The 24,279-nt window shown below is 34.7% G+C and overlaps 1 protein-coding gene across 1 annotated transcript in view; it reads right to left on the bottom strand.

The window, feature by feature from the left end:
• The window catches only part of ADGRL4 (adhesion G protein-coupled receptor L4), a 109,676-nt gene that overhangs the window by 8,490 nt on the left and 76,907 nt on the right, over positions 1-24,279 (bottom strand). The window contains exons 10-13 of the mRNA XM_072754786.1: positions 22,894-23,067; positions 21,448-21,651; positions 19,164-19,384; positions 18,975-19,041 (exon numbers count right to left, since the gene is read on the bottom strand). Coding sequence (XP_072610887.1) covers positions 18,975-19,041; positions 19,164-19,384; positions 21,448-21,651; positions 22,894-23,067 — 666 coding nt within the window. The remainder of the gene's footprint in view (positions 1-18,974; positions 19,042-19,163; positions 19,385-21,447; positions 21,652-22,893; positions 23,068-24,279) is intronic.

Below are 24,279 nucleotides of genomic sequence, written 5' to 3'. Positions count from 1 at the left end.
GTAAGAACTCTGAAATTCACTGTTGCATTTGAGAATACAGAGAAGGAAAACAGCTGTGAAGAAAAAATAAATCATTCAAGTTGTGAAAACTTAACCCTTGAGAGAAACTGGTATTTTAAATTTAAAATCATTCTCCTGGCTTCATCTTAAGGAATATTTATCTACACGGAGATCTGTTTCTTCCCTTCATTGATATATGCACTTGCTTCAAAGTCTGGCACACATGTTCTGATGTTTGACAGAGTGCATTAAAAATTTTTAAATGCTTTATTTTTTTTTTAAACAAGAAACTTAAACAGATAAATAAGCTGGAGAGAGAGCAGGAGCTAATTCTGAAAGATTTAGACCTACAGGTACATTCGACCCAAGGGCTTCAAATTCAGACTTCAAAATGAAGCATCCCAATCAGTCATTTTTCTTTTCTTAGTCTTTTTCTCAATAATTGATGAAGCCATCTATATGCTGATGTCAGATCTCACCAAAAGAATGAGAAAATGTCTCTTACAGCACTCTTAGACCTATGCTTTAATTTTTCACATACATCAAATAGAGTCTGGTTCATTTAAGAATGTGTCATGATCACAACTACTGTGTCCTTTCAAATAGTTTTATTACCTTTAGACGAACTGGCTTAGTTAATGTGCTTCTGCCATGGACAGAGGGTAGATTTCTACTAACCTACAGAGAGGGCATTAAAAACAAAAACAAAACCCACCCACCTACCCCCCTGCCCCCAAACAGTGACCCATTCTCCATCCCTAGAGCACTGCATAGATGGCTCAATAGTTTTCAATGGAAGCTTTTCAAATCAAAGGATATCCTCTCTTAATCAAAGAAAAATATCTACTAGCAACATTGGAATCAAGGAGAGTTTTGCCTTCATCTTGATTTTATTTCTCCACTGGAATCACACCCTTACATGCCTTAGAATGCTAAACACAGAGAGTATCAGAAAAAGTGGGGTATGTGGTGAGCAAAAAAAAAAAAAAAAAAGTCTCCCCTTCCAAGAAAACAGGCACAACTAATGTCTGCAGTTTGTGAGTACAGCAAAAAGGATGGTGCCGCTGGAATACGGTTATGGACTTTAAGATAAAGATGTTATTCTGGATTATCCTGTTGGGCCCAATGTGAGCATGTGAGCTTTTAGAAAGGAAAGAAGAAGGCAGAAGAGATTCAGCAGCCAGGGGCTACAGAAGAGGGGCAGAAATGGAGGTCAGAGAGAACTGAAGACAAGGGGGGGTCCTCAGGTCAGGCAGGAAACGTGGGAGGCCCCTACAAATGGAGGATGACCCCTGTTCCACAGCCAGCAAGGAAATCAATCGCATGAAACTGAATTTGGCCAACAACCTAACTAGGAGTGGAAACAAATTCTCCCCCAGAGCCTCCAGAATGGCTGATGCCTTAGTTTTAGCCTAGTGAGGCTCTAAGCAGAATAAACAGCTGAGCCACACTGTACCCAGACTTCTGACCTCCAAAACTGTGAAATAATAGATTTGTTGTTTGAAGCCACTAAATATGCGGTAATTTGCTGTGACAGCAACAGAAAACTAATGCAAAGTAAAAGACATAAATATAAAATAAAAGTTGCATATATATATATATATATACATATATATGAAATGCCCTATAATTAGTGTTTCCTATATTTTAAATAAGAACTTAAAATCCAGTTTACAATAAATACTCATTTATCAATTACTCATATTTATTATTGATGTTCTGGATATTTGATGAGTAATTAATTATGTCAAAACTTACTTGTGGGTTCTGTATCTGTGTTTATTAAAACAAAAAGATCAACAAATTATAATTTACTTAAATTTACTGAAAACTTCCTTTTCAGTAACTCATAAATACAGTTCGTACTTTCAAGTACCTGTCACATTTTCTTCTGTATAATGCACACATGTATAGGCCCTTGTCATAGGGTTGCTTCATTAGTAAATAAAAATACAGAATACCAGTTAAATTTGAATTTCAGATATACAACAAATAATTTTTTAGTATAAGTATCTCCCATACAATATTTGGGGCATACTTAAAGACTAATTTGTTGTTTAGCTGAAATTCAAATTAATTGGGCATCCTATGTTTTGTCTGGCAACCATAACTTCATAGCTTCAAAATTATTTTCACATCTGATCCTTTTTGTAATCTGAGGACACTGGCTTCTTTGTAGAAAACCCCAAGGACATTACCCTCTTCACATACAACAGTTTGAAAAGAGATCTCAAAGGAAGAAGGGGAAAATTTTCAGATGCTGCAATTGTTGTGTAACCTGAACATGTGTGTATGTGCAGAGACTTATATAACATTTTCTAAACGTATGTAGAGGATGAAAGCACATATAAAAGGTTTGAGCCTAGTAAAGAATACGCCCAGGCCAGGTAGGACTCCCTCCCCTCTGAAACCCCTCGGTGTGCATCATGAAGCTGTGGTGGGAAGCAATGGATTAGGCCAGTACCTGTTAAAAAAAAAACTTTTGTTAATAAACTAATGGTTAGAAATAAAATTTCCAAAGCTTAGATTTTAAATTACATTAGTATAAATTTAGTGAAAACTCACAGAAATTATGGTGCCACAGTATTTGTTGACCTGTTGTCAGAATCATGGAATGGAGTAGCTTTTCCTCCTATGTATACCTACATGATGCTGCTAGGAAGCATCTCTCTCCAACATCACGAGCCCCAATTTATATCACATTCCCGAGGCTCAGGATTGAGCAGCCTTGGGAATATCTACAGACTTAAGAGGTACTCCTTGGCTCAGGTTATTCACACTTGGCTCAGGAGAGAGGAGTCCAGAGAGACATAGGAGTGCAGTCTATAATTCTATGAAAACTATATTAAGAATAATGTGAAACATACTGAAACAATCTGAAACTATAATAGATATATCTAAATAGTTCTAAATATTATCTGAGGAGAGTATCCTTCATTGAATATCTGAGCTATTAACAGCATTCATGGTATTAATACCTTGAGGTTTATACTTTAGAAGATAGCAGTGCTCTCCCACCAAGTATTGACTGCTGGGGTGTACAACTGGATGGACCGCTGTTCTGGCATAAAATAGCATTTGCAGGTAGTTACAAACTACAGTAACATTGAGATGTGAGTCGGTAACAAAAACATAATATTTATTGAGCGTTTTCTGTGTGTTAGACATTATTCTAAGTGTTCTTTATTTTTAACTCATTTCATCCTCACACCAACTTCATGGAGTAATTCTTATTATTATCATTATTTCACGTATATGGCAACAGAGGCATAGAGAGGTTAAATAATGTGCCCAAGGTGACACAATTGGGAAGTTATCAGAGCAAAGATTCATACCTAGTAGACAGGTTCTAGAGGATATGCCCTTAAGTACATTACAAAACTCCTAAACTACAGAGGAAGGGCCAGGGAGAAAAGTTAAATTGACATCTAAAATTTCACAAACTTAACTGCTTAGGCATTTATTATGTTAACTGGTAACAGTTATGTCGTTTTAGAAATGGTTAAAAGTATAAGAGTAAAACATTAATGAGTAGTGATATAGTTAGCTGTTTGGACTTAATGTGCTCATTGAACTTAGTCAAGACACCAGCAGTGAAGGCCTCGTAAACATGAGTTATGCCAGTGACCCCCCAGTGGAGGCAACTGTCTTCACTGTTCCCTGCCGTCAAAGGATCTAAGAATGCCATAGTCTTTCTGTGCTGGTGAACAACAGAGCTTTCTATCCTGTAGAGTTCAAATATGGTCACTGAGTTCATGTTAGTGGTCAAGTAGAATGTCTTAAAATAGTCTTCTGGGGTACAGGAGGAACACATTAGAATTTCCATTGATATGTTTCCAAGGAAAAATTAAGGTTTACTCTTTAAAATGCATATGATACTGGTGCTGTCACTTTTTCAATGTCAGATGGAGCCACATGTCAGACAGAAGCCATTCGATGGAATTAGTATTTATTCCTAAAGGAAGAAAGGTTCACCCCTTTTGGGATCTTATGGCCTACTGCAACATATTGTATGTGTGCCTGTTAAATGGATTTTTGAATAACATTATGTAGTTTTAATAAAGTAACACTAACTAAGTAAAAAATTAAGACCCAAATGTTTCCAAGTACACTGTGGGTTAAAAGTCATCCTGATAAAAAATATATCAAGTGAGACAATGACAGAACTGATCTTTTCCCCACTCTGAGAGTAAGTTATTTGCTAGCTAAATTCTAAGTCCATGTAAGTGAACCAAGTTAGAAGATCTAATCCAATTTGATAAAATGTTATTTAAAATTCAAATTATTAAGAGGACTAGTTGCAGTATGCATTCAGATCCACAGTTTTCATTCATAGTTAAAGTCATTCATAATCAATTCAACATATCATTTCTCTAAAGTCAGTAATACGGGTTTAGCAGTCTCTTTTAAAGTTTTCTACTGAGAGTTTTAAAAAGACATGTACCATTGGAATACAGATGCTGCCAAAGGCAGACGCTTAACTGCTCAGCCACCCAGGCGTCCCATGACTGGTCAGTATTATTATTATTATTTTTTTGGTCAGTATTATTTAACTCTTTGTATTTTGCTTTCCTTCTATGTAAAATACGAATAAAATAACATTTAATGTATAAGGATGCATGTATTAAATAACTCACATAAAGTACTAATAGTGCTCAATATGTAAGTTCTCAGCAAACATCAATTATTACCACTAATGGCTATTATGCTTATATGAAAATGTGTTCTTCCCAATTGTCTCAGTATTTGACATGCCCAATGGTAAATATAATATATTCACTCCACAGTTGGAAAAGAATTATTTTGTGATGTAATCTCATTAGACCTGTAAATAGCACCTTATATCAGAACTTAGATCTTTCAGTCTTTATTTTGGACAATATGATTTCAATAGAAAACAGATGATCTTCTCCTACTTTCAGGACTTTCCTTTAAAATAATGTCAGCAAAATAAACACTTCAACAATAAGTCAATAATGTAATATCATTTAACAATAAGGCAAACATTTATTGCTCATACAGTTTCTCTCTCTCTTTTTTTTTTTTTTTTTTTTGTTGTTGAAACTCCTCTAGGGTCGAACTGAAATTTCCAGGTCAAAATCTGGATATCTTTAAGAAGTTTATAGAAAAGGTAGGAGTATTCCGAAGGGCAATCCATAGATAAAGTTACCAGATACCTTAAATATAAGAAACATAATCTTCATGAATCCAATATGATATTCTGGGACATTTTATGGGAGAGGATAGTTATCTTAAATCACTCTCGTGTAGAACAGAGGTCAGGAAATTTTTTTCTGCAAAGGGACAGATTGTAAATAGCTTAGGTTTTGAGGGCCATATCCATATGGTCTCTATTTTCAACCACTGAACTTTGCCATTCCATTAAAGAAGCCATAGACAATACACAAACAAGTGAATGTGACTGTTTTCCTGTAAAAAATTATCTGTAAAAACAGACTGTGTCCATTGCCGACTCTTGGCCTAGAGTTCAAGATACATAAGACTTAGGACTTTTTTCTATTTTATTCATTGACATATTCTCAAGGCCTCAAACACTGGTGTATGGAAGATGCTGAATGAACGTTGGTTGAATGAATAAAAGGATGAAGGATGGTATACCTAAATCCCAGGTATCCTTTATGACCTATGTAAAAGAGCATTCAACCATTAATTTGATTAAACAGTAAAATAATTATTTTTTATTTTGTTTCATATCTTATAGATTTTGACAAAATGATATCTTATTAGGAATCTATTATCCATAGATACAGCAATAATAACTGAGGGATATATTATACATTATTAAAATGTATTGACCCTCTAGGAATAATTTTGCATAAAGGGAAAGGATGAAGGTATACCTCCTTTATTTTACAGGTGGATACCTTGGGTATACACAATATTTTGCATCTAACAGAAACTATAGACGCATGGGTTTTTATATGTATTTCTTAAATACAATCTTTAGCACACAGGTAGGTCACAACAAATGTCTTAATCACAAGTAGACAGACTACTGCCTCATTAGGAAAATATCTTCCCACATCCCTTCAAGTAATAGCTAAATAATTTTTCTATTTTATTATGACTAAAAATCCCATGCCAACATATAATCACCTTAGGCATTAAAAAAATTCACACTTCGTATTTTTAACATGTTTACATTAGGAATATTTCAATAGCTGATTTTTTTCCCAGTGTTTGAAAAAGTAATTTACTGTCTCCAAAATAGAATCAAAGGTGGAGAGAACTAGAAATGTATAAACATGAAGGATAAAGTGATTCCATGGGAATAACTGAATTCCATGGGCTTATTTTTGTCGCTGGTTTTAACTGTAGGTGGCTATAAGCCATAGCGAGATAATAGAAAAGGAACAAAGGTGAATGAGAAAAACTATATATGAAGAATGCTTACAACAGTGGTTCCGTTTAACGTGACAATGAAAACCCGGTGATTAAATCTCCTTTGTTAAGATATAAGCAAGGAAAATATGTTCCTTGTGTATACTTACTATAGAAAGAGAGGACAGAGGTGTATATATACATACATATATATGTACACACACAGATAGGTCATTTGACTGTCATTTCACATTTAAAATAGAGCTTGCACAATTAAATGCAAAGAGGTATTTAAAGTTTTAAAGGTAATTTTAAAGGTAAAAATAGAAGGGACGTAAGATTGCCCCCAAATTTTCCTTTTTGAACTTTTGCAAGATGCTTTTATACTTTTAATTTCATTTTTAATAGCACCTGTCTACAGGGCTGGCATTATTATCCTTGTGCACATGTTAGAAATCCAGGGCACAGAAAGAACCCATTGTGTATACTTTTTTTACCAGTCGGATTGCTTTTGAAAACTTTTCACATTATTTGGCCAGGCCCTCATTTTATTCAGTTAAATGTAAAATGCCAATCTTACAATCCTGAGTGAAAGAGTTCCATACATAGATAGATTGATGTAGGTAGATACATACAGCAATTGTTTTTAAGGAGAAAAGAAATGAAGGAAAAGTGATGTGCTATAATGCGAGCTTCATGTATTTTCTCTTCTGAGAAGACTTTTCAAAATAATCCCATTTCCATGATGGTGATGATTTCTCTAAAGCTCTTTGGGGGAAAGGTGTGAACATTTTTGACTAAATACTGTGTTTGGTAAATCATTTATTTATTTACCCAGCAGTATTACCTGAGTAATTACTACCTGGTAAACCTCAAGGATAATATAGTGAGAGAAAATCCATAAAGCTTTACTCTCAAAGAATTTATAGTCTCCTGGAGGAGACAGATATGAATCAGTTCCTAATCCATTATTCACACCAATACCTGTATAATTATAAATTGAGGAAAGTTTTTTTTTTTTTATGAAGGCATCTCACAACAACAACAAAATACATTTTGTTCAGGGAGTCGGGGAGTCGGGGAGTCGGGGAGGACTTGCCTCAGAAAATGTTGCTTGAATAGATCTGAAAGACAAACAGGAATTACCTAGACAAAGGGATGGCTGGAGGGAAGTGATAGGGAATGTTTTAGTGCCAAGGTGCTGAGATGGGAAGGTACATAGAACCTCCTAGAAACTGTAAAGCCATGTGATTAAAACACAGAGGCCCACGAAGGGTCATGTGAGACGAGGGTGCTCAGCACACAGGTGCCAGAACATGCAGTGCCTCCTAACTAAGCATCCACTTGATGCCTGTTTGCTGGTCACAGTCTTTTTAAGGTTGGTTGCCCAGTGTTCTGTTCAGTTTGGCATTTGAGTTTTTTTTTGCTGACACCTTATTAAGATAAGCCAGGGGAAATTTGGTAAGCTCCACTTCCACCCTGTCATGTCTCTTAGGACACTGTGTGAGAGTCACCTGCATAGTGACCATTCTGACTTTGACATGTGCTCAAATATGTATGACGGCCAGCAATATCCCACCTCTTTCCAGACCCTACCCAGATATGGTGTAAGCACCACCTTCAGCTCACGCTCTGGCATGAGTGCTTAGGGACAGCTACCTTCTTCATGATCCAGGGTAGTGGAAGAAAGATTCAAAATGGCCATATTGTCCAGCACATGGTGCTCTGACATTTTTTAATTAAAAAAAAATTGCTTTTGAAGACAGATTTTTTTTGAATAGAGCCGTTTTATAGGTCCATCAATAAAATGAAACCAGTTTGAATGTTTTTTATTACCTACTTTCATTCCTAAAAAGGTCCAGATTTTGGTGACTGATAAATGAATATGGTCACCCTTATTGTATGTAGGCTTTGTTAAAAGGTTTAGATTTGGCCCCAAGAGCAACGAAGCCAAGACAGATATAAATAACGGTAAAGAAATGTTCAGATTTGTTTTTCCAAAATATTACCTCAAGCATACTAATGTGTTGTCTTAGGGTTGTTTGTTTACATATATCTCCCTGATAACACTTTTTGCCAGCAAAGTCTCTCCCCTTAGTTTCTAGCACAGCCTTATTTGGGTCTTTCTTTGGGTGGGGGTGTCTTTAATACTTGATAAAGTTTTGGCCTATTCTGAAATATTCAAAGCATTGTACCTTTTTTCCTAGGTTTTTTTTTTTTTCATACTATCTGTACTTTCATTTTGATTTCATACTACCTATGTTGATAAACATTAATTAAATAAAATATGGATTTTTAAAAGAACAAAAAAGACTTTTTTCCTAAGAAAATAAATTTTCTAAATGGAAATATGAAATTAAGGGTGATTAAAAATGGGTGAAGCACTATACTCACCTCTCAGCTTTTTCTTAATAGGACAAAAATGGAAAAAAAAGGGAATTTAAGCAATTAGATGTCAAACAGGGCATTGAGAATTATTTGTGAATATCAATTAATAGAATAGTAAACCTCCAGACTACCTGTTTTCCACATATTGACCTATATAGTCTGATATAGTCATGATTTTAGGTAGGGCATTTTGGTCAGTTGTTGGATAATCTTGGCAAGATTTAGATAAAACAAAACAAAATGGGGGAAGAGATATTTATAGTGGACAGGATTTCCCTCATTTTCAAGAAGATGAAAAGTAATTTATTTTGATACCTTTACTAAGTAAAATAAAAATTGAAATTTATGAATAATTTCTAGAAGGTCTGTAGTTGCTAGGTCTTTCATAACTTAGCCTAAAACCATTTTTGGAATCTAGAAGATTCCAAACAAAACATGCTCCGGGACCTAACAAAATATGCTCCGTTCAAAAGGAAAGGATATGTAGTAGTGAAACTGTACAATGTGACCCTGGAAAGCATGAGCTTGTCTCTACCACTTGGTAGGTGGGTGATTCTGAGTAAATTACTTAAATTCGCTAAGCCTTAGTTTTCACTTCTTGAAAATACAGACAAAATGGTGGCTCTTATCCTAACACATGGAAATTAAGCTCTACTGATTAAAGCCTGTGTCCTAACAGTGAACACCTTGGGCTCTCTTTTTGATCAGATTTTTTTTTTTTTTTCATCAGAAGGAATTTTAAATGTTCCTTTCTTGGGAAACTCTGAAACTAGACATGACAACATTTTCATATGAGAGACAGAAATCAAGACAGAGCCCCACAGATAATCCATTCTCTCAGTCTGAGTCTTTGTATTTTGCAGAGAATACTGAAGGAGACCAAGGGATATAATAAATACTTAGAGGGAAGATAAAATATTGTCTCATGTGTAGAATAAGATCTCTGGAAATGCTAATAAGGACTGATTCAAAGGGCTTGCTTCTGTTGCAGACCAGCTTCAGCTGGGACGTTGTTTTATGTTCAGAGGAAGATCAGAGGTATCGCAACAATCAGAACACGTACTGAGCTTTTAACCAAGTTTAAGGATTTTTATGACTTAGTGAGTAGAAGCTTGATTTATCCATTGCTTACATAAGAATGTACATAATTTGATTTAGTATAATAGGTTCTTCTCAAGGAATTGGTGTACTTCTTTAAAAAGTTACAAATAGTAGAAGCCCCCTATGGGCTTCGTATTTATAAATAGACAAGTCAAAATTATAGTTATTAGATCTAGTGAAAATCTAGTAAAACGTTATCTCTCACTAAATGCTAGGACTATTTTTATTGTGTTGTACTACCTAAGCTTTTTGTGAGGATTAACTGAAGTGTAAAAAGGGTTTTGTAAAGATTAAAAGACTATACAAATATGATGTGAATAATAATTCTAATGATATCTTCCACTACCAACTCACCTTCACCATAACATGATGTAACATCCTTCACTGTAAAGCTATATTTATTAAACAATATCAGTGACAAACTTTACCTTGGCCAGTTTTTCCTAATTGGGCTTGAGAGACCCAAGGGATGTTTTCAATATATTTTTTTCAGATCTCTAATTTTTATAAAGTTATTCAATTTTTATGAAATTTTTTAGTACAAATCCCAAGGAGATTTTCTGTGAAGGTATTTCCAGTAAGAATATAACTCCCATATATGAGAATATATTGAAAACTACAAATGTATTATTTGTGTTGTTTTTTAACTTGTTCTTTTAAAAATTCTAGCTACCTATTGTTTCAAGAAGGTTAGAATACCACAAAAAAAGTAACAAAATGTTACAGGTACTGAGATCCTTATTGATATATAACATGAAGAAATGGTTAGAATTTTAAAATGCCTTGAACCACAGAGGTCACTAAACGATGAATCTAAAGAATATGGTGCCACTAAATTAAAAGTTGTAATTAAAATGTTGATGCTGTTATCCACAACATGTAAAATTTACAGTGGTTAGTGTTTCTAATATAGCTTCAATGGGGTTATCCAGAGGACATTGCCCAAACTATGATTTTAATTCTTTTTCCTTTTATTTTTGCCGTTCAAGGAAAGCTGCAAAATGCAGCTATATAAGATGCTTAATATCTGAGTATAGACTAGTGATTTCTAATGGAAAGAATCCAGGATATCATTCTCCATGGGTTATATGGTTGTACCGGGACTCCTTTGGTTGTCATGTCTAGGCAGTGGTGGTAGTGGTGCTACTGGCATCTAGTGAGTAGAAGGCAAAGATGCTGCTAAGTTCCTTATAAGGCACAGTACAGGTCCTACAACAGAGATTTGGTCCAAAGTGTCAATGGTGCCTTGGTTGTAGGACTCTGGCGTATCCTTTCTTCCCTTGGATTTATAAATTCCAGCTTAGCTAATTAGACTCTACAGTAGATAATAATGTCTAGAATTGGTAAAAATGTCAGAAAAGAGACATTCTTAAATATTGTTTGTATAAGTATCCTTGAAGTAAATGTTTTGGAGGCAGTTTGTAAATTTAAAAATCTGTCTCTACCTGCATTTCTACTTTTAAGAAGCATTTATTAACAATTTTATATAATCATATATGTAACTATATTGGAACAAGAATTCTCTGTGCATGCAGTATTATTTATAATAAGAAAATATTAGAAACCAGTTAGATGTTCATCAATAAGGAAGTGGTAAAATAAATTAGAGCATAATATGGATAATATGTAATGATAAAATTGGTAGAATTGTATATTATGAGAAAGAAGGATGAATATGATATATTTCAGGTTATAAATGATTCAGGTTTTTTGAATTCATAATCAATTTTTTTGCTTAAACTTATATAAATGTGTGTGTGTGTGTGTGTGCGCACACCAAAGGTCTTGAAGGATGCAGAACAAATACTAAGAAAAAGAACTGTAATAAAAAATATGAGTGTGGGATAAAATATCTACTTTTTACTCTATATAGTCTCATAATATTTGCATTTCTTTCAAGTTTGTGCAATTGGTGAAACTAAAAAATGTAATAAGAATAGCTTACGTAATAATAAACATACATACTGTCCGTTGTGTAAGGGTTATGTGAGGAATTCACTTGTTTTTAAGATTTTATTTATTTATTCATGAAAGACACACACAGAGAGAGAGAGAGTGAGAGAGAGAGAGGCAAAGACAGGCAGGGAGAGAAGAAGGCCCCATGCAGGGAACCCAATGTGGGACTCGATCCTGGGGATCACTCCCTGGGCTGCAGGCAGGTGCTCAACTGCTGAGCCACCCAGGCTTCCCAGGAATTCACTTTTAAGGAGGCTTTAATAGGCATTTCCTGGCGAAAGGGAATCAAGAGATTGCAGACATAGAAAGAACAATTAGAGGAGGACACTATAAAGAACTGAGTGGAATTCTGGGCAAACCTAAAAGGAAAGGGGTAGGAGTAGCAATATAGAAAACACTCAATTATAAGGGTTGTGATTTAAATTCAAATGAAAGCTCACATTTTTAAAAGAAAATGCCTTATTCGGACATAGTGTAATTAGTATTTGCCTCAATCAAGCAAATTCTATTCTTCAGTACTGAACATGTCTATGGGAAACTTCAATTTCTTACTTAAAAGTCCAATTATTTTCACCAACTCTTTTTTATATTTGTGTACTTGAATCTAATCGCTTGTGCAGTTTTAGTTGAAAGGATTCAGCATTAAAGATTAAAAATATTGAAGAAAGAAATGAATTATGGAAATTATCTTCAGTTTGCAGCTTGCTTTACAAAGATTTAGAAGCCTCTTTCTTGTACAGCTCAATCTTTCAAAAGCATGGCTAGGCCTTTTTATGTATAGTTACAATCTTAACGTTTTAAATTTAGTGATTCCTAGATAGAATCCACGGGGTCACTGGTTCATACTTCAGAATTCTAAGAGATCCTTAATATTAATGAGTCAACACCTGAGGAAATACTCTCATTTGATCAATGCGGGGAATGTTGCTGCTCAAATACCTAAATTGTTAACACTTATCGGAGTAGATTAAAAGCGTGAACATTGCTTTGAAACAAAATACCTAGGGGTAGAAAAGCCACCAGTGCTGATCCCATTCAGTGCTTACTCATTTACATATTGTCTTAAAGGCGTTTTACATTATAACCTCAAACCAGATGAGCTCAAGAGTTCCATTCATAAAAACAAGCAAATATCATTTGTAGGACCTAGTCTCCAGTCTACAGAAGAAATGCAAGAATTCCACGTGTGAATGAAAGGTATTGCCATTGTTCTAGAGAGATGTCTACTCTGGCATACTGGTCTTCCCAGATTTGTTTAGAGAAAGTCCCAAAACCAATCTTATCCCTCATTTAAGGCTTGGCCTAACAAAATCACCGCTAATCATCTATTTATATTTGAAGGTTCACTTACATTTTGTCTTTATCCTATCTTTTTATTCTATTAAATTTTTATTGCTTTTCTTAAGATATTTTACACTTTAATTTCAGTTAAGCTTTTTCTGGCAGAGTGTATTAGAGATTTGTAACAAATTCCAGGAAGTAAGAAGCACGTATATTATAATTGTATCTTGCTATAATTAAACAAATGCTGTCTTATCTTCACCAGTATTTTAAAAATTAGGATCTATGCCTAAATTTATTTTATATATATATATGTAAATGTATATACATATGTATACACACACACTGTATTGGCCAAAATACATTCCCTTGCATACAATTTTTGCCTGTGCAAACCATGGCTTTACAATTAGTCTTTATTTTTTTAATACAAAAGGTGTAAGTTAGGGAGACAAACATTGCCCTCCAAATTATTGTGCATTTTCTTATTTTAATTTTGAAGAGTGGATGTTTTCCCTAAAACATTTGTTTTTGCTTTCACTATAGCTTTGTTGTGTAGGGCTGGCCCTGATATCTTCATTTTATCTGTTAGAAATCCAGGGCACAGAGTGGTTGCATAGCTTAAGAAGGATCTCATGGTGTTTCTTCTTGCCTCATTTGTTACTATGGTCTTTATTAACAGATTAATTAAAACACAGAGATAATTATTAAGGACTTGCTACATATTTCTATATTCCGGGATGACCAAAAGGAGTCAGTTTTATAGTCCAGGGTTCATAGAGAATGCAATGTGAATGTTGCTCTGTAGAGAATAACTGCGGTTTACTGAATGGAGGCCCCTAAGGTTGTGTACCACAAATGACACTAATAATTGAGCAAGATATAGCCAGTAAATGAAGAAACTCATACCTCTCTTTGGGTGTTTGGATATAGGGGATGGGTAGCATGACACACACGGAAAATTACCATGTGCAACAAAAACAGAGCATTAACAGCACTGCAGAAGGTTTGAATAAAAAGTCTATGGGAGTACAATAGAGGAAGAGATTGGTTAAAAATCTGGAAAAGTTTTCATCAAGTACTGTATTAGTTAATGATAAGATTGTAGTCAGAACTGTGCACAAGGGGGTAGGATTATCGAGTGCAAAGGACCAAGAAAATATTCAAGAAGAGCAAGTATTCTAACAAGGATGAAGTTTTTGGAGAGGCTGTTTTGTGAGGTTATGCAGTGTGTGGGGGGGGGGGAAGCTGAAAATAAGCGGGGTTCAGCTAAGTGACTGAGAACTTGACATTCCAGCGCATAGAATTTGGCCTGTAGGTGAAGTGGAGTATCAGCCTTGGAATTAAGAAAGCAGGCCGTGGACTCAACTTGACGAATTCAACTTCACGAATATGGGTTTCAGCTCAGGTGACTTACAAGCTGTTAATCAAGCTGTGTAATCAACCTTATGCCTCAAGTTTTCCAGCTTCAAGATAAAATAATCACACACACGCGCACACACATATACATAGCCATTTTTGAATTGTTTGAAGGATTAGATTAAATGTGCCAACACACAGAGAATGTTTAGATTATTGTCAGGAATAGAATAGGGCTAAATATTAATGTTATTTTTTTATTAATAGTTGCCATTGCCAAGTCCCACATCAGGCTCCTGCTCCACAGGGAGTCTGCTTCTCTCTCTCTCTCTCTCTGTCTCTGTCTCTGTCTCTCTCTCTCTCTCCACTTATTATGGATGGATTAAAACAAAATTGGAAAGAAGGGCAGCAGAAACGTAAGTCCTAAGGCAACTGCAAAGTAAAATGAAAATGTGCTCCTAGTCTCAAGTTCTAGAATCAGTATTTATTTGTAGACCTAGAGCCTTGAGCCAATCACTTAACATTTTGAATAACATCCTATTTTTTGTTAACTATAAAATGAATAGATAATAGCAATGTGGGTGATTTAAGGAGACCAAGTATTAGCTGTGAGCAGTAGCTGATTAACAAATTATGCATTTAAGAACTCCTATTATTAATACTGGAATACGAGGAAGATATAGCAATAGTTTGATCTTGAAAGTAGAAAAGAAATGGGTAAGTTTACGGAGGACTTAATTAATAGCATCCAAACTAGGATGTAATGAATCCATGAAATGATGATCTTGACTATTCTTTTTTTAAATATTATTTTTTATTTACTTACTCATTTATTTGAGAGAGAGAGCACACACACAAGGGCGGGGGGAAGAGGGAGACAGAGAAGGAGAGAAGCAGACTCCCCACTGAACCTGTACCCAATCTGTGGGGCTGGATCCCAGGACCTGAAATCATGACCTGAGCCAAAATCAGGCATCAGATGTTCAACTGACTGAGCCACCTTGGTGCCCCAGATGCTTTACTATTCTTAATAACAGATACATGATGATAATTTTGTTATTTCTGGCATTGTCACCATTGACAATGGTGACCATTATGTCTGTGCCCTTTGTTTACCTTCAAAAGAAATCTGTCACGTTTATGGGGCTCCTTGGCAGACACTTCAGTTCACATCAAGAATCTGCTGTCGAACCAAATTTACCTCCTGCCCTATCTATAAACAAGTTCATCTTTCAATGAAGACTTGTGGATTGATTATCATAGCTCATATTGATATCTCCCACATCTTATCAACATCACTTATATTTTATTATATATCGCTCTTTTGACTTGTTTTGTCTTGCTTTATTCTCATTGATACTATAATGGGCAGGAGATAATTCTTATATTTCTTTTGTTCTCTCATCATGCTCATACCACCCAATTAACATGGTAAACTTAATTATATGGTTTGGCATCTTTACCTACCAGAATATACCCAAACATAGAATAATAATTTTTTAAGGGGGGGTGGGGCAGAGGGAAAGATAATCTCATGCAGGCTCCATGTTCAGTGTGGAGCCCGACATAGTGCTCGATCTCACGACCCTGAGATCCTGACTGGTGCTGACATTGAGAGTTGGACACTTAACTGACTAAGCCCCTCGGGTGCCCTGGGATAATCATTTTCAATTCAGTAGATTGATGGAGATGAGTGTGGGCAGCATAGTCGGTTCTCAGGTACTGTCCCTTCATTGATAAAGCTCAACTCCTCTGCTGTTGGAGGCTGGAAGGACCCGATTACCTCTTGCTGATGGAGCTTCCTGATATCACTTTGGTTTAGTTTGGTTCTTACTATTGGTAGCAATCTTGGCTTATGTGGTGGCCTCCACTTAGATGGTATGTATGATTTTCTTAGTGTTTATAGAATTTCCTTTCCATCTTGGCTCCTTCTATTCTTCAGAGAATGACCGTCAAGTCACCATTTAACCTCTCCTTTATTCAACCCATTCTTTCGGTTGTGTATAATTTCCCTTTGACCTGGCAACCTTCTGGGCAACCCTACAACTTATGTCCACTTCCCTAACTTTCCTGTGTTTATAGAATAGCTAGAGTCTTATATGTTCCTTCATTATTTTATCCCTAGGCATGCTATACAATAATCCTTTCCTTCCCTGTTGTCAAAAAATACTCCAGTAAGCATGCAGCTTACGGGAAACTCCAAACAAAAACAAGTCTAGTTTCTATATTCAGATTTGGCCCAAAAGTCAGGGGACGTATGTCAAGCTCTCATAAAAATTGGCTCATTATACTCAGCTCTTATATATTGAGGAGGCAAGAAAATCAAGTCAGACTGGCATTCGATCTGCAACCAGAATGCGATTTTACTCTTTCTATACATTTCTGATCCCATTCTCTACAAACCTTCAGAGTACTTGTCCACATCTTGTCTTCAAAAAGATAGAGGAGTATCTGCCTTTTTTTTTTCCACTGGTAGCAAAAAGAAAAGCTTTTGCACTCCTCCAAAGGTCAAGGACTCCTAATTCTAAACCACAATCTCTGGAGCACCCATCTATAGTCCTCTTATTGGGCTACGGCTGGTCCTACTGTCTCTTTATCACACTGTGGGAAGTGTCAGACTCAAACTGTTAGTGGATCTTTTTCAAATGTTTGGTGCCCACCATTTCTGAACTAAAGATGCATACTATTCTGGGACAACAGGATGGGTCTCAACACTGTGTCATACAGCTAAATAGTAACATTAGAACAATGGAACAACAACATAGAGCTGAATAATAACAACAACAAATAATCACAATGGCAACAATAATAGTGATTAGCCACTATTAGCCCAGAAAACCAAGAATAACTAGAATAAATGAATTCACTTCAATTCAGTAATTAAGGAATTTCTGCTGCCTTTAAAGATACTAAAAAAGATAAACATTATTCAGTTTTAGAGTAAAACTGAGGTGCCTCATCCATTTCTTAAGTAGACTGACCCTCAGGTTAAATGGAATGATTATCATACTGAAACTATGGAAGATAAATTGGTTCATTAATTCCAGACTAGGACAGTGTGACGTTATTCATTTAGGCTTCTAAGAAAGTTTGCAGGACTCATTTTTAGATAAGCCCATCTAAAGTCTGTGGACTTTACTGTAAGATAATCCAAAGTTATATTTTTCCCTTACATAAGCAAAAATAAAAAACCATTTCAGGGAACACTTTCCATTTCTTACTTAAGAGAAAAATACTCCTATTTTTCTTGTTTTCACTATAATTTCTAGCCCACTACTTTTCATCTTAATTATAAGAATTACTGATCCAAAGAATGTTTGACTTGTACAAAATAATAAGAGATGGTCCATTCTGTAGAGATGGAATCAGTAAAATCAGAATATATAGAAAGTGTATTTACACAAAATACTCCTGTCAGGGCAATACATGAAAGTATGTGAAAGGGACAACATTCGGTCTGTATTCTCATGGGGGTTAAAAATTTTGGCATTGTAATGAACTAACTCTGAAATTGCTGTAGCTGAAATCTAGCCAATGATTTCTTTTTATATTACTAGATTCATTGGGAGAATTATAAGCAATTTTCTGTGATGATTAAGAAATATAGCCTCTGAATGCAATTTATTTCACCCATAGCATTAAAAAATAACCGTTGGTGAAAATGCTCTGCTTGACATTTCAAGTCTTTCTCCATTTAGCAGCTTCCTTACAAATATAAAAACACAAGGGGAAAGAGTGAGAGAAAAAAACAATTCAAAAAAGATAGCTAGCTTATGGTCAAAACATACGGGACAAAGTTGTCCAAAATATCGTCACAGCTCCTCCATTGACAATTCATTCCATTCTAGAGCCTTGTCAGACCTCCCAGATTCACTGACAGACTATTATATTCAGAATGGCTTTGAAAAGTTACAGCACTTAGAAATGCTCTTGAGACATCTAAAAATGTCTTTATTTAGAAAGGAACATATAACACCTGCCAAATTTGTAGGTTTGAAACCACTTCCAATAAGAATTAAAAGGCCCTCTTCCTCACTGAAATGGGACTATCAATATATGACTTGTCGGCTCATGAGAAATAGTGGGTTCTTGTCTCTGACGTTGCAATTTAGTTTAAAATCACTTTCATGATGACAGGGTACATAGGATGATAAAACTATAAAGATGACAGTCTAATCTTCAAAGATCACTGCTCATTGATAAAAGATTAAATAACACAAACATCTGAAATGCCAGATTATCAGCTGTTTGGCAAACTCTCACTATTGAAGTATGCTGAGACACCACTGATAAGTGAAAAATGCTTTTCCTATATGAGGTGCAGAAATATATCCTCCTCCTCTGGGAGGGGAGGATGAATTATAATACCTCTAAATTTAAGATGTATATATATATTTTTTCTCAATCATGATGAATACATGTAAAATATTAATAAATAACATACTGTAAAGTTCTCAAAATTATTGTTTTCTCTCAGAGTAATGCCCTATTGCAGAGAATTTTAATCATCACATTTTGGATTTTCAACCAATGTTAAATATACGTACAAGAATGATTAGACATGCTGGTCCTATAAAACTCCAAATAAAGTTGTTTTCTGTGCTAAGCCAACATCTGAAAAGTAAATAATAAGTCTATAAATATGTTTGTATGTACTTCACAAAGCAACATTTTCGATGTATATGAAGCATATTCAGAATCGCATTTCAAATACTTATGAGATCATCTTAACTTACACTTTGGTGGTGCCATAATATCTATATCCTAGTGATGCTGAAAATCCAACTACCACAGCTGGGCTGAGATAGCCAAAGATATAAAAATTCTTGTGCAGAAATCCCTTGTTGTAGATGACGCCCACAACAATGAGATAGAGGTGTATGCCTTCAATGCACATCCATGCGAAGGCAGCTAAAAAGAAATAATGCAGCAGCCCAGCAATGATTGAACAGAAGAGCTAGAAGTCAAAGAAAGAAAGAAACTGTAAGCAATGTTTGCTTTAACATTAGCATAACATAAAATCCTGACTTTCTCCTTAAATTATGCCACTCGATGTAATGCTTGATCACATTAAAATATCCTCGTCAAGTGCCAGTTTTTCAAGACGTACTGCTTCCAGCTGAGCTTCATCAGTGTGAAGCATCAGTTGTGAAGCAATCCTGTCATAGAACTAATTTACTGTTCTTGTCCAGAGACTTACAGTTTTATATATTTATATCATGTGATAAGTTGTGGATTCCTCACATGCAAACCATGATACCTTATTGACTGTGTTATGACTTAAGTTGATTTGTTTGGGAAATGCCTTTCCTTTCCTTAATTTTATTCATGCTCAGAGAATGAAAATAACTGATTTCCTTGATTAACAATAGTATCTTGATTATTGTGGCAAACATTGAAATTATAAAACAAACAAATGATAATATATTTTACAAAAATATCCATTATGGAATCACTTTAAGTTGTAGGATTATCAGGTAAATTTGAGATGGATTTTGGTTAAATATAACTTACTAGTATTTACTTGCATAGAATTGGAGTTAGGCTTATAAGAACAGTAAAAGAAGTATAGTTACACACTCCCGTAATAATAGAACTATCTATTGCTGGAAAGAGAACACAATACACACTTACATACCTATTATAGTACTTAATAAAAGAGTATAATCCAAGCATGATGAGATTATATATTAAACATCCAATTGGGGAGTACTATGTAAGGTTGGGAACAGAGAGATTACTGGTGATCAAAATTTGAGAACTACTTTAGTAAGGAAGTGAGATTGAAATATGGCTTGCAAATGGGAAGAACTTGATGGGTGAAATAGAATTGAAAATAAACACTCTAAGGAATGGTTTTGGGGTAAGGATAATGAGGAGATGAAACTGAAGGAGGAACTAGGCATTGGAAGATGGTGGGTGGTATGTAAAATTGGCACATGTCAGGAGTACCACTGCAAAATAAACAAACAAGCAAACAAACAAACAAACAAAAAAACAGATATGAAGTCCATAGTCTAGGGATACTGTTTAAAATAGATCTACTTCAGAGGAAAACATTGATAACTGGGGATTAATGTCAGTACTTGAAAGATTTCTAACTGGGATGGAAATATGGAGGCAATTTAATGTCTTGCGACCTTCGCATACACTTCTCCAATCTCTACCTGCAGGGAGGGCAACTGACCTAGAGCTCTAGCTGCTACACCAGGAAAACCATTGCTGCGTTCATCTTTCCCACAGGCTGCCACTACACAGAACATTCCTCTACCACATGACTCTGGCTCGGGGTCTCCTCAAAGGACTCCTTGACAACCACATTGAGCTTCCCTGAGAAGGACACTGCTGTTGTAAAATGCTTCCACCTACTACCTGTCCTTTCTTCCTTCTCTCCTTTACTTGGGGTCAGCCCCACATCTTGGTCTGATAGCTCTCTAGGTCTCTCTTCCCATTATCTCTCAGCCATTTTGGCTAATAAATTTACTGCAAGTGTAATCCCATTTTAATGTCTGCTTCTAGAAGGACCCAGACTCACACAGTATAGAAATTCTTTTGTAAGACTCTCGATCAGTAATGGTGGGAAATAGGTAGGAAAGTGCAGTGAGTAGGTGGAGCCAATTTGTCATATTTCAACCGATGAACCCACTGCTTTTATAGTCAGTCCCTGTGTTAAGATAAACTTTTTATTTTCAATTCTCTCTTTATCCCTTCTGCTTTTGTTTAATGTCCATGTAAAAACAAAGCAAAAAAAAAAAAAAAGGTTATTTCTTCAGTTTGTTGCTAAGTTTTCATTTGTCCCAATGATTCATTCATTATAACAAGGGACATTATGCTTAATGGAATTGATAGGCAGGTTTTAGATATATTAGCATTAGAAAACTTAGAAAAGACCTGGGAACAAAGTATACCATACATTTGCCCATTAAGCTCTTAATTATAATTCATGATTCTATCACATATATATTTAGGAAAGTACAAATTTAGAAAACAAAAATAGACAGTAAGGGGAGATCTACATACCTTATTAGTATTTGTATTGATCCCAACAAGAAAAACTAGTTCAGCAAGGAATAGGTTACAGCAGAGATTTTTGTGAATTGTTGTTCTGGTGCTTTGAATTTCACTGAAGAACCAGAAGGTAAAAATGCATATGGCAAGGCAAATCAGTGAAATAATTATTCCTAGTTGAGTGATCCTTGTAAGAATATTATAATCTTTAATACCCTAAGGAAAAATAATAATAAAGCTGTTAAGAGAATAACTCAGTAACTTGTCAAAGGAACTACAACATATAATGAACTTCCTTTTTTGGTGAAACATTAATCAAAATGTTCATAAAATGTAAAAATACAAATGTGCATTTAGATGAGAAAAATTTTGTACCTTTGCAAATGCTCAATATTCAGAGAAATCTGATATAAATCATGGAGCACTTTAAAAGTTCTGTAATTAGTGATTTTTTTTCTGGGCATAGTATATATTAGTATATGGTTTAGCAATGTTATCGTCATCAGTTTCATGATATTAAAAAGGCAATTCATTATTGTAATGTGAAAATGGTTAATTAAAACAGATTTATCAGTGGCAATAACAAGTCCTATTTCTATGCAGCAATTCATCTAAAACACATTAAAGAAAGGTATCAGAAATGCTGAATATATATAATATCAAAATAGTAAAATTAAGAGACTTTGAAATGGGAAAAGTTGGTTTTATTCTAACTGGATGAATATTTATATCTTATATAGAGAGTGGAGGCTTCTTTGCTTACTTAACATTCAGGAAAAAAATCTTTATGACTGACATTATGGTTAGGTAGATTTATTTGGCCACTTTATATATTTGATGGATTCTCAGTAGACATGGAAATGAACCTGTAATTTAATGAATATTATGATACAGAGATATAAAATAAGAAACTGTAGAGTGTAAAAGAAAGATATTACTGATGGGAAATACATAGCCTAGACCTATCCGCTGTAGAGAGATCGTTCATGTTTAAAAATCTTGTACGGTTCTACATTACTAAAACGTGGTAATAGTTATAAATATGCTAATACTTATAGACAAGGTTTCAAATATTTTTAACTACTTTATAATTGCTGAAAATAAGCTTTCAATACAAAGGCAAAGGCCCTTAAAGACCATGATACATTAAAAGATATAAGTGTTTTTTTAAAAGCAACATTAAAAATTAAGAGTCAATGGGTAGTATTTAATGCACAACCTGCTAGCTATTATAGATTAGATAATAGACAATAAATAACCTAAAATCTAGTCAAAATATTTCATACAAGACAAGGAAGAAATGAAACACCAAAAAGATAATGTTGGGGTTTTATTAGTTAACTAAATATATTGGCACCCAAAGAAACATAAAAAATTAATTCTCTTGACTGATGCAAACAAGAGAAAAAAAGAAAATAAGCAGGTTTATAAATATGAAATGATGGAAAACTGCCTTACAATGGAAGAACCAGAAGACATCAAAATTGCAAAATGTGTCAGGTGGTTACAGCGGCATGAGGTGTGGGTCTCATTTGAGTATATCAGCTCACAGCCTTCCAAAGACCAGCTGCCATTCATGGTGTCAGGCGAATAGTTCCAAAATGCACATTGACTCCTATACTTATCTGTGGCCTGAAAAAGAGACATTTTACTGATGGAAGAAAAAGAAAAAAATATACATATAGTATCACATCTCTCGTATTTAAAACATGATTTTGCATAGCAATATAATTAAAACCATGCCTAGAAAGTAAAGCATAAAAATCAGTGCTAATAAATGAATCCTGACATTATGTGGAAGAATTGGTTATTGCAACAATGCTATATTTTATCAAGTCCTGTGCCACAAAAGTTGTGAATTTCTTATCAAATGAGATCATTTAAAATAGTACATGACACATAATTATCACACATTCTTTATTTAATAAACATTTATTATTAGTCATTGACCCAAGTACTAAAAATACGATACTAAACAGAAAAAGAATAAGTATTTGTACTGTTGATTTTAGATTCCCATGAGATGAGAAATGATTAAACAAGAAAAATAAACCAGGGAAAGAAGAAAGAAAGTAGTTGTGGTTGGTCTGAGGAAGCCTTTCTTAGGAGATGATATTAAAGCAAATACCCCAGGGAAGTTAGAGAAAGAGAGTAAACCCTAAGACTTGGGATGGAATGAAAAAGTTGAGTTAGGACTAGATAAGAATCTTTCAGAAACGCTGGAAACCAGTGTATTTTGGTTACAGTGAATGAGATAAAGAGCAAATTGAAGGCAAGATCAGACATAGAGTCTGATCACGTAGACGACAGGTTGGTTATTTAATAAGTAGAGTTCTCTTTATCTCATATTTATATTAAGTAATCATAACATAATATTCTTACAACTGCTTTTAATATTACTTTGAAGTAATGGAGAAGTATATACTAATTGGTGAAATTGCAAATAAATTATCAGGGAATCAGGAAACTGAAGGTGGTATATATGAGATAACTTCTTTTTTTTTTTTAGGAAAACAATGGGATCCAAATTTTGTTCTCAGAGAGAGGGAAACCGTGAATTAGGTAGGTGTGTCATCAAATAAAGTGATAAAATTTCATGGTGGTCATTAATTCGAATGGGAAAAAGATTGGAACAGAAAGGAAGATTAAGGATAATCAAGTTTTCCCATGAGTTTTGGTGAAGAATTTTTACTTAAACGTGTGTTGTGTTTTGTTTTGTGATTGGGTCAGAGATTGGTGAAGTCGGTTGTCCATGGCATCTCTTCAGCTGCCAAAACATTCCGCTAGTAAAAACTGAAGAAAAACCATCAGAGCATGTGAAAGAACAATGTTTTGATTCTAGCA

This window comes from Vulpes vulpes, chromosome 3 (genome assembly GCF_048418805.1).
Source record: "Vulpes vulpes isolate BD-2025 chromosome 3, VulVul3, whole genome shotgun sequence".
In the NCBI taxonomy this organism is placed as follows: Eukaryota; Metazoa; Chordata; class Mammalia; order Carnivora; family Canidae; genus Vulpes; species Vulpes vulpes.
This window is presented reverse-complemented; position numbering and strand designations above follow the sequence as displayed.